At 40.9% G+C, this 12,969-nt stretch overlaps 1 protein-coding gene across 2 annotated transcripts in view; it reads right to left on the reverse strand.

The window, feature by feature from the left end:
• Nucleotides 1-1,064: 1,064 nt before the first annotated feature.
• STOX2 (storkhead box 2) overlaps nt 1,065-12,969 on the reverse strand; it is a 102,735-nt gene continuing 90,830 nt past the window's right edge. For both annotated transcript variants that reach the window (XM_027598194.2, XM_027598196.2), the window contains exon 4: nt 1,065-7,506. In XM_027598194.2, coding sequence (XP_027453995.1) covers nt 7,311-7,506 — 196 coding nt within the window. In that variant the 3' untranslated portion in view covers nt 1,065-7,310. The remainder of the gene's footprint in view (nt 7,507-12,969) is intronic.

Here is a 12,969-nt window from a genome sequence, read left to right on the forward strand (position 1 = left end):
CTTTGGCGAGGCTCTGCTTGGCTTTTCTTTATGGAGGAAAAAAATCCCACCACTCTAAACACTTAAAAATAAGTTAAAACCATACCATTTCCTTTGGAAAGAAAAGATTTTTTATGAACTGTGACCATTCTCTCAAAGGAGTCCGAATCCTGCCTTCCATCTTCTTATTAAAGTCACCACATTTCCTCCATGTGTCTGGCTCGCTGGATCGCTCTGAAGGGAACATACGGTTACCTTGCTTTTAGCACAGTAGCTTTTGGTCCTAGTGTAAAAGCCACATATTCTTCCAGTACTCTTGTTCTCCCGAGCTTTGTGCTTGAAAAATGAAGTGGCTGAATTGAGACAATTTAAAGCACCTATAGACAAACGTACACAACGAAAATCAGATTTGTCCTTCAAAGTGGTCACCTTGGGTTCTCCACGCTTCTCCAAATGACCCTGTCATCGGAGGTCCCCTTTGGGTATTGCCTTTCCAAGAAAATCAGCTCAACCTTATAGCTTCCTATTGTTTTTGACTAATCATGCTGTTTCCTAGCTTCATCGTTTGCTTGATGGCAGATTACTTTTGGTTTGCAAAAAGGGAGTCCATTCTCCAAGGGCAAAGATTTGCCACTGGGAAGGACAGCCAAGAGAGTATCGGATAGATTCTGAAGGCAGTGAAACATGGAGGAATTCCCAACTTGAGAATATGTGGCTAGCCCCCGGGTGTTCACTGGAAAGGGGATCACGTTTATTTGGGGATAGAAGTTGTGATTTGAGGGCTAACAAAACAGACCAACCCCACTGCTTTATGATTTCATAGAAAACACAATTCTGGGTGTCGTCCCTAAGCCTGACTCTTTGAAATTTGAATAGCTAACCAAAAAACTGTGGTTTTTTTCAATATTCCCGGAAAAAGATTCTGATCAGATATTTCCCTTTTCAGTTATTTTAATTCAAAAGCTCTAATAACAAAGATTGTGCAATAAAAAATTTGTTACAGACTCCTATTAATTGAGGAGAGAAATGAATTGGTCTCACCTAAAGTATTTTCGCTCAAGTAGCAAAAAAAATCCACTTAGACATATAACCAAATGTTATTTAATATCTTAAAAAGTAACACAATCCAAAATGGATATTTCACACAACACTACATAAACAACATGAACACAATATTACCATATGGAGGGACTTTCAAATATAGACTTACAAAAATCCCTGTGCTTTTTTTCCTTTTAAGTTATTATACTAAGCATGACAAGCCATCATCATTTACAATATGGCACACTGACACGATAAAAACCATGTTACAAATGTGCTGTCATAAATCAGTAACATTAGGGAAGACATTTCATGAACTGTAATTATTTCATATGAAATACTATACAATATAAACAGAACATCCATCTTGGATGACCTTTACAGCAACCAGAGACCAAGTAATTTAAAGTTTTTTTTTTTTTTTTTTCAGTGCAAACACATTTTATTCAAGGCAGTCTTGGCTGCAAAACTCCTTTCTAACATACAGTAAATCCCACTTGCACTTCTTAATTCATTTACCCCAATGCAATAGTCACATTCAGTCACTCGGAGAAAGATACCTGCAGAATTATGATCCCTTTAAGCTTAACATTGAAATTTAATTCTCTTCTAGAAAGTAGTATCTATGTCAACTACTCTAAGGACCTTACTTTGTAGCTGTCAATACTTACATGAAGGTGACCCGAGGGCAGCGCTAGTCCTAACCCATCACGTGTGCACAATACCACACACTGTTTTGCCCTTCCGGTGTGGAAACCGTGCCGGTGGATCGGTATCTAGGTGGGGGAGTGGGAAGGAGGCAGGGAGGAAGGACCTGGGAGGAAAGGCGGGCAAGGAGCTGCGGAGTGTGTACTTCATGAATTTCCCGTAACTGCAGTGGACTGATGCTGGAGGATTTCTCAGATCTCAGATTTGGTACCTCTTTTGGTCGGGAGGAAGGGAACAGGGGTGCCAAGATCAGCCTTTGGACAGGGAGGTAGGCAGCTGTACGTGGACCAGCCAAGCCTCTAGCCTTACATTTGCTGCCTCATTTGTGAAACTCCCCTTCCCTTGTTGGCAGGGTGTGTGTGTTTGCGTTTGAAGCCAACAATGAGCAATTAAAGCCCTATAACTGATAATATATAATCATAAGAAGGTTTAGTCCCCCTTGAGCCTTATAGAATCCTCAACCTTGCCAATCAGCAACTGTAAGTCATAGAACAACTGTAAAAACACAGGATTATGTGTTAGGGGAGCAATCACTGGGGGAATCTCTCTCTGGGATGTTGCTGCGTAAGGCGCAGAGATTAACTCAATCAGGGAGATGCCAGCGCCTATTTCAAACACGCCAGGAAATTTCGTCGTGAATTTTTTTCGTATATATAATTTGTGAAATGTCTCCTAAATAAAAATCTATGGGAAAATATTGGATGTATCCATAATACTGTAAAACCTTCTGGGAGAATGACGGAGTGACAGCTGATTCTTTTATCTAACTTGGCAAAGATCAGACTGATAGTAATCTCCTTCCTGCCTGTATTTTACTAACCCCAAGCAAAACAATGTTTTCCACGCTTTCGCATTTGTTCTGTGTTCTAGCGTCCTCAGGCCCTAAACATGTGCAGGAGCCTGGCTGCTCACAGAAGAGAACGGGCAGGACGGTGGGGGAGAGGGGGGTGGGCTGGGGAAAAGGAGAGGATGGGATCACTTCCGCTTGGGGGTCTGCTGTCGCCCGACAGCCTGTGCTGGCTGGTTCTGTGGCTGGCCTGTGGCAACGGAGAAGGTCCTCAGCAAGGATCTGGTATCTGCTAGTTTGAGAACACACTGAGAACTAGATCGGCTCCCTCGGAAATCCAGATTCTTCCGGGTGGGACTCGATATATTGTACTGAATTTCTAGGGTGCTAAAGCAGCACAGTGAAGAGTACTTGATAAATTTTTAATTACAGTTTCTGTTTCAGCACCTTCCACTGTCGGGAAGAGTCAAGCTCCTGAAGGATGGTATTTTAGCACAGGAATTACAGAAGCCCAATAGGAAACTGTAAACAAGGGTGTATGTCTAGGATCTACCTCTGACCGCAATGGCATTTGGGTGGGTTTTGTAAAATTCCAAACACCCTGAACTTTTTGAATGAAAATGGACAAAAGTGTACAGTTGTATTTGTTTTCTTCGACTTTATTAGCACACATCAGAAAAATAGCATTGTATTTAGTGATTTCTCATGATGGTCTATCAAACAGATAGAAAACAGATCACTGGTAGCTGCCACGGAATTTCTGGGTAATCTGAGGTTCCCCCCTTCTGTCTGTCCATTTCAAGTATGGGTATTACAAGTAGGATCTGCTTTGTTAATTGTTGGTCAATCTGAATGCTTTGGAAGCACTTTGAGATCCCAAAATGAACTGGCAAAGTCATGATAGCTTGTTGTTGGCTTTTAATCAAGCTCCAAATACTGCCTGTGTTATAAATGGCGAGACTTCAAAACAGGTTCACTATTGTATTGGGAGCTATGTGCCTATAATTTAAGTTAAAAACTTTATTTTCAAGTACACTTGGTGGCGATAAGTGGTTTTTATCCTGGGTAGGATTTTACAAAGCTGTGCCAACCTAAAAAAACAAACAAACAAAACGCACAATGCTTTCCTTTTCATCCAACAAGTTTTTCCTCCCATGGCGATTGCGATAGAATTTAAATTTACATCTTCGAACCGCTGGTTGGGCTCTGAGATAGGGAGACTTGGGAACAGCTGGTGTTCAGATCATTGTTAGTCCAGATTAACTTTCAATTTATGCCTCCTGAACTTGCACTCGACAACATCAGAGAAGCACTAATTTGGTATTTTTATCCCGGTTGGTCCCCATTCAGCATCTCCATTTGTCTTCTCTATTTGATGGCACCCCCCCCTTTTCATATGCTCATTAAGGTCCCCTGAGATGTGCAAAATATATAAAATGGAATACAAATTATTTAACAGAACACAGCTCTTTTAATTAAAACGAAGTTTGGGCTCAGGATGGGAGCATGTGAGTGAAGGCAGAGAGGCCCAAAGTACTTCAAAGCCGGCACAGTCCAAATTTGTTGTGTGTCTTCAGTTACTGAAAACCTAGAATTTCCAAATCAGATTCTTACAGGAGTAAAGAGCTTGCTAAATTATGTTTACCAATCGGCTCTTCACCGGGGAGAACTCTTAGCAGGAGTGGGGTCGGGGAGAGGGGGCAGGGAAAGACAAGAGATTTCAACTTCCTTTCATTGGTAACAAAATCAAGTGTGCTTTTGTGGGAAAGAGAGGAGAGACAGGTTTACATCTGAAAGCTCAATAGTGCCGTAAAACAAAACCACGGCCATGAAGAAGTCACGAGTCCACAGGGGCAGTCACTGACGGACACACACACAGAACACCATGGCCTCATGTTTACGGAGGTTTTCCACTTTGCTTTTCCGAACAATACACTTTAAACACACTGCTGCCGCTTCATCAAATTTATGGAGGTAGTTATATGTAAAAATAAAAATTGCCATAAAGTAATATGCTGCATCATAATAATACATAAGTGTGCAAAATGCCGACAGACGGGTTGACCCTTTAGAGTTGAACGCTACACAAAGATTCAACCAGACTCAGTTCTGTAAACCTTTCAGCTGATAAACTCTTAAGTGAAGACTAGATAAGCAGCCACGTCTCACAAAGCTATCAGTTCAGGGGAGGAAAAGGATGTTGGCAAAGCTTGGCGTGGGCTGAGGGTTTGGTCACTGAGAAGCTCGCCCACTGTCCGAGGACCATCTCGGGTCACATCTGTAACAGTGCTTCCTGCCACCACGCCTCCCCCATCCACGACTCCTGTTAGATGCAGACGGGGACATTTCCAAATGGAACGTCTGCTTACATCGTAGCATCTTTAAATCCCATCTTCTCTACGCTAATGGCTCCAGGTCTAAGGGAGTTTTTGTTGTTTTTAAAATTGTGTACCCCATAGCATCAGGCAAATAGTATATACACATTTTATCTGAATCATGTCTTCTGTAAACCTGTATCTTGTGAAATATTGATAAATTCCTATTTTAAAGCTTCTCTTAAAGGTAATGCTTTCCTTTCCTGTCCACACAGCGTTTGATTATTATAATGGCTACTTTCAAGAGGATCAACGAGAGGCTGATGTATTGTTTCAATGGTTACATTATTTATGAACTGATGGTATGATTCAACACTCGAGAGCAGGTTTTTTGGGAAAAAAAAAAAAAAAGGAATTTAGCCAGAAGAATTTAGTAACCGTATGGTATATAACTCCCCAAGGAAACAGACTGTGTGTATAGTCTATTAGATAGATTATCATTCCTCCTGGACATATTTAAGCAATGAGACAAATAGTGCATTTCTGGGCAATCAGGGCATGCCTTGGAGGAAATAAGGCATGAGATTGAAAGCCAACTGACTTAAGCATTTTAGTGGTATGGGGGTTTACCAAGAAATGTGCTTACGTTTCATTATAAGCACAAAAAAAGGAATCTAGACTAAACTTGATGAGTCCAGTTTGACCTAATGCAACTTCCAAATATCTGGAAAAGCATGAGAGAGTATCCATATGTTTCAAGAATCGGTCCAGCTATGTATAGGAGTGTATTCTTTAAACAGATCCCTAGTGATTGAACCTAATACTGAGGCAGAAATGTTTCACACATTTTATGCCAATTACTGAAGTCTGAGGTGGGAAGATTTTAGATTTATTTTTGGATATATATTTTATGGTTATACGGCTCACACGCCACTAAACTAAACTTTTGGTCAGACCATTTACTTGTGTCATATGTAACCCTTCTGCAAATAATTTTTCATTATCTACACGTTTAGGCCATTGTTCTCATAGAATAAAATGGGGAACTTTGAAATGTCTCTCTTCTGTAAAGTTGAAGCTCGATTATTTGTAATCCCTTTGCTGCAGAGTCTTCTTTGTATTCAATAAGACATTGTAAACCAAAGCAAAATATTAACAAACCATTTTGAAAGAGGTTGGGCTAGTAACTCTACATCCACCTAAAAATGCCTCCTGAAATTGGTTACAAAGTATCTGTAAACATTACTCTGGCATAGTTCATGTATGCATAATTGTTACTCTGATAAATTTTAGGGGAGTACAAGTTCAGATTATACCATACTTGCAGAATGAGCACATTCTGTTGGTAATTACATGGGCACATGTATATTTCTAATCAAAAATTATTTTAAACTTTTCTCTATAGATATCTTTCCAGGAATAAAAGGCCTGAAGTTCAACTCTCCCTAATTTTGCTCTTTCCTATAACCACTAAAAATGATCTCCCATAGCCTAATTTAGGCATTCTATTTAAAACTACATAAAATAGATTAATGTCCTTCCATTAGAAAGAATAACATCCCCAGGCCATACTCTTCATTTGTATCACAAAGAACATTTTGCTTTTAAACAAACTAATTATCATATCTATTATAGTAAGATAGGATCATCATAAGTATCACAAGGAGGAAATTATCTTCCTTAAATATTCGACTGACACCTTTAGAGTCCACATTTCCCTCTTCCATCCCTTAGTGCTGTGTCCCAGCCAGGCTGGGGATCTCCTTCCTTCGTCCACTTCAGAATCAAAGGCCTATATTCCTGTTTGTGATTATGGAAGGTTAAACATCAGACAAGCATCTGTTACACTTAAAAACAAAATCCTGAAAACAAACACTCCCAGGATTTCGATCACGACCCCTTCTGACACACTTCCACGGGCTCCTGCAAAATCGTGTCACGAAAACTCACAGTGAGAAATGACTGGTGCATAAACAATTCACACACAAAGGGCTGGGGTCCCTTTTGGTCAGTTTGACATTGATTTCCCTCAAGGTGGATCCTGGTATTTGACATTTTGGGGTGGCTTACTTTTTTGGGGGGGAGTGTCAAGGATCAGTTCTGTGGCACCCTCTGACCACAGACTGGGAGCAACACGTATCTGTGGCATTTAAAAATGGAATTGGCAACTTCATGACATTGGAATGCATATCACACTTACAGTGTCTAGACTTTCCTATGTGTGCTCAGTTACAAGTAGTGAAGCAAAAGTATACATATCACCCCTACTGCTATTCGGTTGCTACAGAGCCATAAATGTGAAAAGCAATACTCTGAAATAAAGATTTTTGTTTTTTGCCCTAGCCTACTTAGCAGCACAGTTTAAGTAAACACAAAAACTGTGGTCGAGATGCTTGTCTTTCCCAAGATGTAAACATCAGTCCCAGTGTCGTAAACTTGGCTGTATCGAATGAGACAGGAGATCTGAGGCAGAACGACTGTCACACACTAGTAACAGAAGCTTGCAAGCAGTTGGAAGGTTTCTGTAGTTTCTCAGCTTCGTTGGTTGCGGGGTCCGTACTTGCTCGGAAGTTGAAGGCCGGGCCAGCTCCACCGTGGACCGGGCTCAAGGTAGCGTTCTGACGACGGTTACTTTCAACAATGCTTGACGTGTTGGAAGCCAGGCTCTCCCGAGTGCTAAAAGAGTAAAAAGGGTTTGTTTTGTTTTGTTTTAAACATAAATAATTATCTCTTGAGCCCCAGAGGAAGAGCAAATGATGTAGTTAATGGATTTCCTCTGTTGGCTCATGATGTCATATATACACCACCTCACACTGATTATTCACATACGCTCTTCCAATGTGGGCTCCAGAAGCTTTCACACACGTTATAATCAGTGGCACCCTGAATAATGGGTTTTCATCCAGCCAAAGGCACTGTAAATGTTTTCTCCTTCTTTTCCCATTCAAGGAAACTGCTTCCAAATTTGATCTGAGAGATAGCTATCGCGTTCACTTTAGAAAAGAATCCTCTTAAATACACACATGCGATGATTTCGTTTCAGGCTGGAAATTCACTGAATAAATGAATAAACTCAATTTTGCCCCTAATGATTCCGTTTTCATTCCTGATTAGCAGATTTTGACTTTGGTGGACTTCAAGCATGCCATTAGCTAATTTGCCACCCTGATGGGAATAAAATTCGTCTTAAAACGCTTTGCACCTCTGTTTCAAATCTTAACACTTTCATGGAAATACGTTATATTTTCAGATAAGGAATCTTAGATTTTCCCCATTTGTGAAGTTTACATCCCCTCCCCCGACTTTGGTAGCAGTATTTTATTTTTCAAGGATTCTTTAGAACAGAAGTGATTTAAAGGCTTTAGTAGTTCTACTTCGCTTTTAATTTTTCTAAGTTAGAAACTCTTGAATTTGTTTTATGGCTCCAAGAGATTCAGAATATTAACATTTTAAATGTGTAGGGCAATAGCAGAAATAAGGTTACTTGGCCTGACTGATAGGAACTGAACAGGTTCTATGTTCAAAGTCCTCAAAGTGGGAATAACAAACTTAGTTTACAAAGAGATTGAAGAAACCACAATGATGCTCAAAACGTCCATTCACCCGACTGGGCAGATTCAGAGTTTAGAAAATATTCTGAGAGTTGTCCCACCCCTCACCCCCCATCACTGACTGAAGCCTGCTGAAACTAGTCAGCAGGTCAGACTACTGCAGTGGACATCCTCACCACCTTTCTTTCATTCCTGTACTAAATTAATAGCAATTCTGTCTGAACCCCACACAGGTTTCTCCCACTTTCGGAGTGTAGGGTGTTCCTATGAAATCTTTCCTAAGCCTAAATGTCAGAAAGAGTATACACGTGCTTTCCAAATGTTCGCCATTAATGCCTCCTCGATTTTATGAAAGACCTACGTTGGTACCTGTTTCTGCTAACTGAAAGAAATCCGAAGATTTTCGCTTTCACGAAGAAAGCTGTTACTAATGTAGGGTCTTCCGTTAAAGTGAAAGGAAGTTAACACAAAGTTTTGGAAAGCGAGGGATGCCTGTACTTTGGCTGAACTTCCTAGATAGTGGATTGTTTCATTCTAACCTTTGTGGCTTTGAGTTCGCTTCTCATCAAGGAGCCAAGAGGTAATTGTTTAAAAGGACGTTTATTCATCGACTACCAGAAAGACAACTGGATCTTTCTTGACTGCAAAGGGCACCTCCAGAAGGTTAATAAATTTACAGAAATAAGTTCTGGGGCGCCTGGGTGGCTCAGATGGTTAAGCGTCTGCCTTCGGCTTGGGTCATGATCCCAGGGTCCTGGGATCGAGCCCCACATCAGGCTCCCTGCTTGGCGGGGAGCCTCCTTCTCCCTCTCCCTCTACTGTTCCCCCTGCTTGTGCTCTCTCACTCTCTCTGTCAAATAAATAAATAAAATCTTAAAAAAAAAAGAAGAAAGAAGTTAAGTTCTTTCATTGTGCTTACGGTAGAGCTGAGCATACCTAAAGAATACCCCAGAACATCATCACTAAAGCGATGTTAAGTGCTAGACTCACCTACTTACCTGCCTTACACCTTCCCTAAGAAAATTCACCAGTGGCTTGCCAGCACCATAGCTGAGGCACGGGGTCAGGCAGAGGAAGGAAGAAGGGCAATCAACCTGTAGAACCCCAAAGATTTTGTGACACGTTCCTTCGGTTTCACTCTTAATTGTGATAGTAACTTTTTACAGTATTTGATTTCCCCATCTCTAAAATGATGAGAGTTATGAGATTTACCTACTCATAGAGTGATTGTGAAGAAATAAGCGTTGATGAATCTGTACACTAAAAAGCTAGATACATTCTAATTATTTCAGATGCACATCTGGCATCTAATGAATGAAGGAGCTACTATGAGTTGGTTTCAGAATCCATCCGTTACTAATGGCACCTTTTCTATGGAAAAATGCATTTTAAGGTCTTAAACCCTCTTAAACCTTTGAAACTAGCTTTTGAGGCACAGGCTTCACACTCATCAAGTACCCGCTGTATGCCAGGAACTGTGAACACACATCACGGCAAAAGATCATCTAAGTTGGGAGCTGTCTCTGCTCTAAGATGCCTCTGACCACCTTTGGCCAGAGTCATCACAGTGATAAAGATATACAGTACTCCAGTTTCTCCAAAGGATACATTTCGTTACTGCTGTAATAACGAGTGCAGGGTGCGACACTTGTAACGAGGGTTCTGGGTGTGATGAAGAAAAAGCTAATGGAGATAGAGCATTAGCAATAAAATTAGTCTTCCAGTTTAAAAGTTCTTAACTTTCTTGAAAAAGAAACCCAATGGAGTGCAACCTTAACAATAAGATGTCAGGATTTTATAAGCAGAAGCAGTGAACCGAACAGGTGTGTGGCTCATCCTCCCGGATGCGTGTGTTTCCCTCGGCCCCGCGCTCCGACAGCGCATGCTCACGCCCTACACGAAGCCGACACATCCCTGCAGTTTTGCTACCTCGGGTTTTCACACTGTGTGTGTCAACCAGTTTTGGGCCTCAGATTTGGAATCGCGGATTTTACAGGTCAAGAATTTTCGTGTTCAATATTAGATCTCATAGCATAGTTGAAGCTTTTACCTTTTTTCCTTCTCAAAACCCTTTAGGTCCCAACGAAAGGGACTGAGAATTTTGAGAATGTGGCTGAACATGACTTCTGAGCCAGCACGGAAAGCTGGGAGTGTGGAGATCACCTTTCTTGGTCTTTGTTGTTGTTATTGGATCTTAGTTGCTCTGTGGAATATGTACTGAAAGACTCGAATAAGTGGCCCACTTAAAGTTTCTGTATCTCACGGCAGTGGAGAGGTATCAGACTGATAATGCTATATGGCTAAAATACTCCTCATGCTGGAGAATAAAACTCCCTATAACTCAAATATTCTCCTTCATAGACCATTCTCACGCATCAGAAAACAACTTAGTCGATTAACTGAGGTGTACCGAAAATACAGTTTAAAAACAGTTGTGACCTAATTTCTAGCCAAAGAATGGTAAATACGAAAGGGGCAAAATTAGGAATTGTTCTGCAGATGATCTAACTGCATGAAACTTATGGGCGATCTATGTATTCCTATCGAGAAAACTCTACCTAACAGTAGTGGACAGACACGTAGCTAAATGTGAGACAGTTGTTTCCTCAGAACGATCTTACCTCTTACCATGACAAAGCGTTTAACCTTAAGTACCTTATTAAACAAATGAAAATAAACTTACTTCAAGAAATAATCTCATTCATCAATTCTATATTCTGCATCCCGAATTTAGAGATAAAACAATACATCCTGTGGCAAGACTGGGTCAACTATTTCATGAGTATTTGTGTCTATTTGCCCCCCAAACAAAAACACTTTCAGTATCAGGCGGTGGTGGGTTGTTGAGTTAGAGCCCATTAAACTACTCTTGTCTCTGTAGCAATTATGTCTGGAGGACCGCAGCCTTCCCTCTGTGGAGGGTGCAGGGGCCAAGAGGGCACAGTGCAAGGTCAGAAAAAAACTCGTTGTACTAGGCAGGCAGAGTCTATATGACAAGAAACAGTTGAGCATAAGGTACAGGCAGATAAACCACACCTTGGTTATGGTTTTGAATGTCTACCATCAATTACAGACCTTCAATTATACCTCTCTGGTATCCACTGTTAGAAATTTAAGAGGAAAAAAAAAAAAGCAGAAGCGAGAAACAGAAAGAAAAGGATATATAAAATAATTGGTAAATAAGTTAAGATTTGATTCATGATTTAAAAAACATCTAGTGGAAGTTATTTTGTAGAAAAGTCACTTAGTAGGTAGGCTAATAGCTTTTGGACTGAGTGCCATAGCTCCCTGAGGTCAGTTAGGGCTCCGTGAGGGACTGACAGAGGGGACATGGGGCTCCTGGCCTCACACCCATTTTAACCAGAGCACCATCTCTGTGGTTTGTTTAGACATTAGACTTCCGCACATGGGTTAACTTGGAAAAAAAAGGTTACATGGCAAAAATCATCATCATCATCATCAAAAACTAGCCCTTAAAGAAATAACAAAGGTCAAATATGGGACAGATTAATGATTCCCAATTCTGATTTGGGGATGTTCTGTCCCCAACTTATCCAGAGATGAAAGTGAAATGATCACAACAGAACTAAGTTTCATTCTTAATAATCAAAATATATGAAGTACATAATCCTATCTGGGTACTTGTTAAAATTATCCATATCATAGAATCTTGGGAATCGCAGCTAGTGAGAAATGCCCACCTCTCAGTGGTATTTCTGCATCTCAGAGTCACCAATCTGGAGTAGAATTTAGAAGGAGAATTAGGTCCCAAGTTGCCCTTTGAGGAGAAGGAAGAGTTAAGGAGAAAAAAAAAGGAAGTTGGAGAGACTCTCTTTTGCTTTCTTAACCCCCGAGCTACTTCAGTGTGCTGGATATGACCGTTAGGCATTGCACACTCTGTGCTGTTAACCCTTTGCTGAATTACCAGTTATGATTCGAGGGCCTTAATGGGTTGTGTCAATTCTGCAGGAGAGAGAAAAGCGTGGGCACATGCTTTGATCTAAGGGAACACAGGCCCCTCACTGCTCTGTGAGAGACACAAGGTTCTATTTCTCTGCGGATGTGAAACGTATGAGCAAGGTCGGGGAGGGAGCACACAGAGTCGACACTGCAATGGCAACTAGCATCTCGATCCCCTGGAAAGGTGTTGAGATCTGCTATTCCCACTAGAAGGACCCCGTCCTTGAGTCAATCGATTTATACCCAAGCCCTACCCAACCCCCAATTGACTACTGACCGCTCATTCTACTCAAAAAGTTACTATTTTTGAGGACCTAAAAAAAACCAAAAAACAAAAACCCTTCTTTTATCAGCATGGTGGCAATATAAACACAGAAGAAAAATCCTGGAAAATGTTGGTCCTAGTTAGATTGGCCTGATGCAAGTGTGAGGGAGGGAGCCAACCCACCAGTCCAGATTGGTGATCTCTACAGCTGCAGAAACATTTGTTTCAATTCCTGAAAAAGAAGTCAGAAACAGGTTGTTAACAGCGCAACTCACACAACCCTTAACCCGCATCCACAGAATTAAAACTGAAATCAAAAACTTTTCAAGTTATCTGCATAAAGCCCCAGGCCCTCATAGGTGT

The sequence above is a fragment of the Zalophus californianus genome, chromosome 2 (assembly GCF_009762305.2).
Source record: "Zalophus californianus isolate mZalCal1 chromosome 2, mZalCal1.pri.v2, whole genome shotgun sequence".
In the NCBI taxonomy this organism is placed as follows: Eukaryota; Metazoa; Chordata; class Mammalia; order Carnivora; family Otariidae; genus Zalophus; species Zalophus californianus.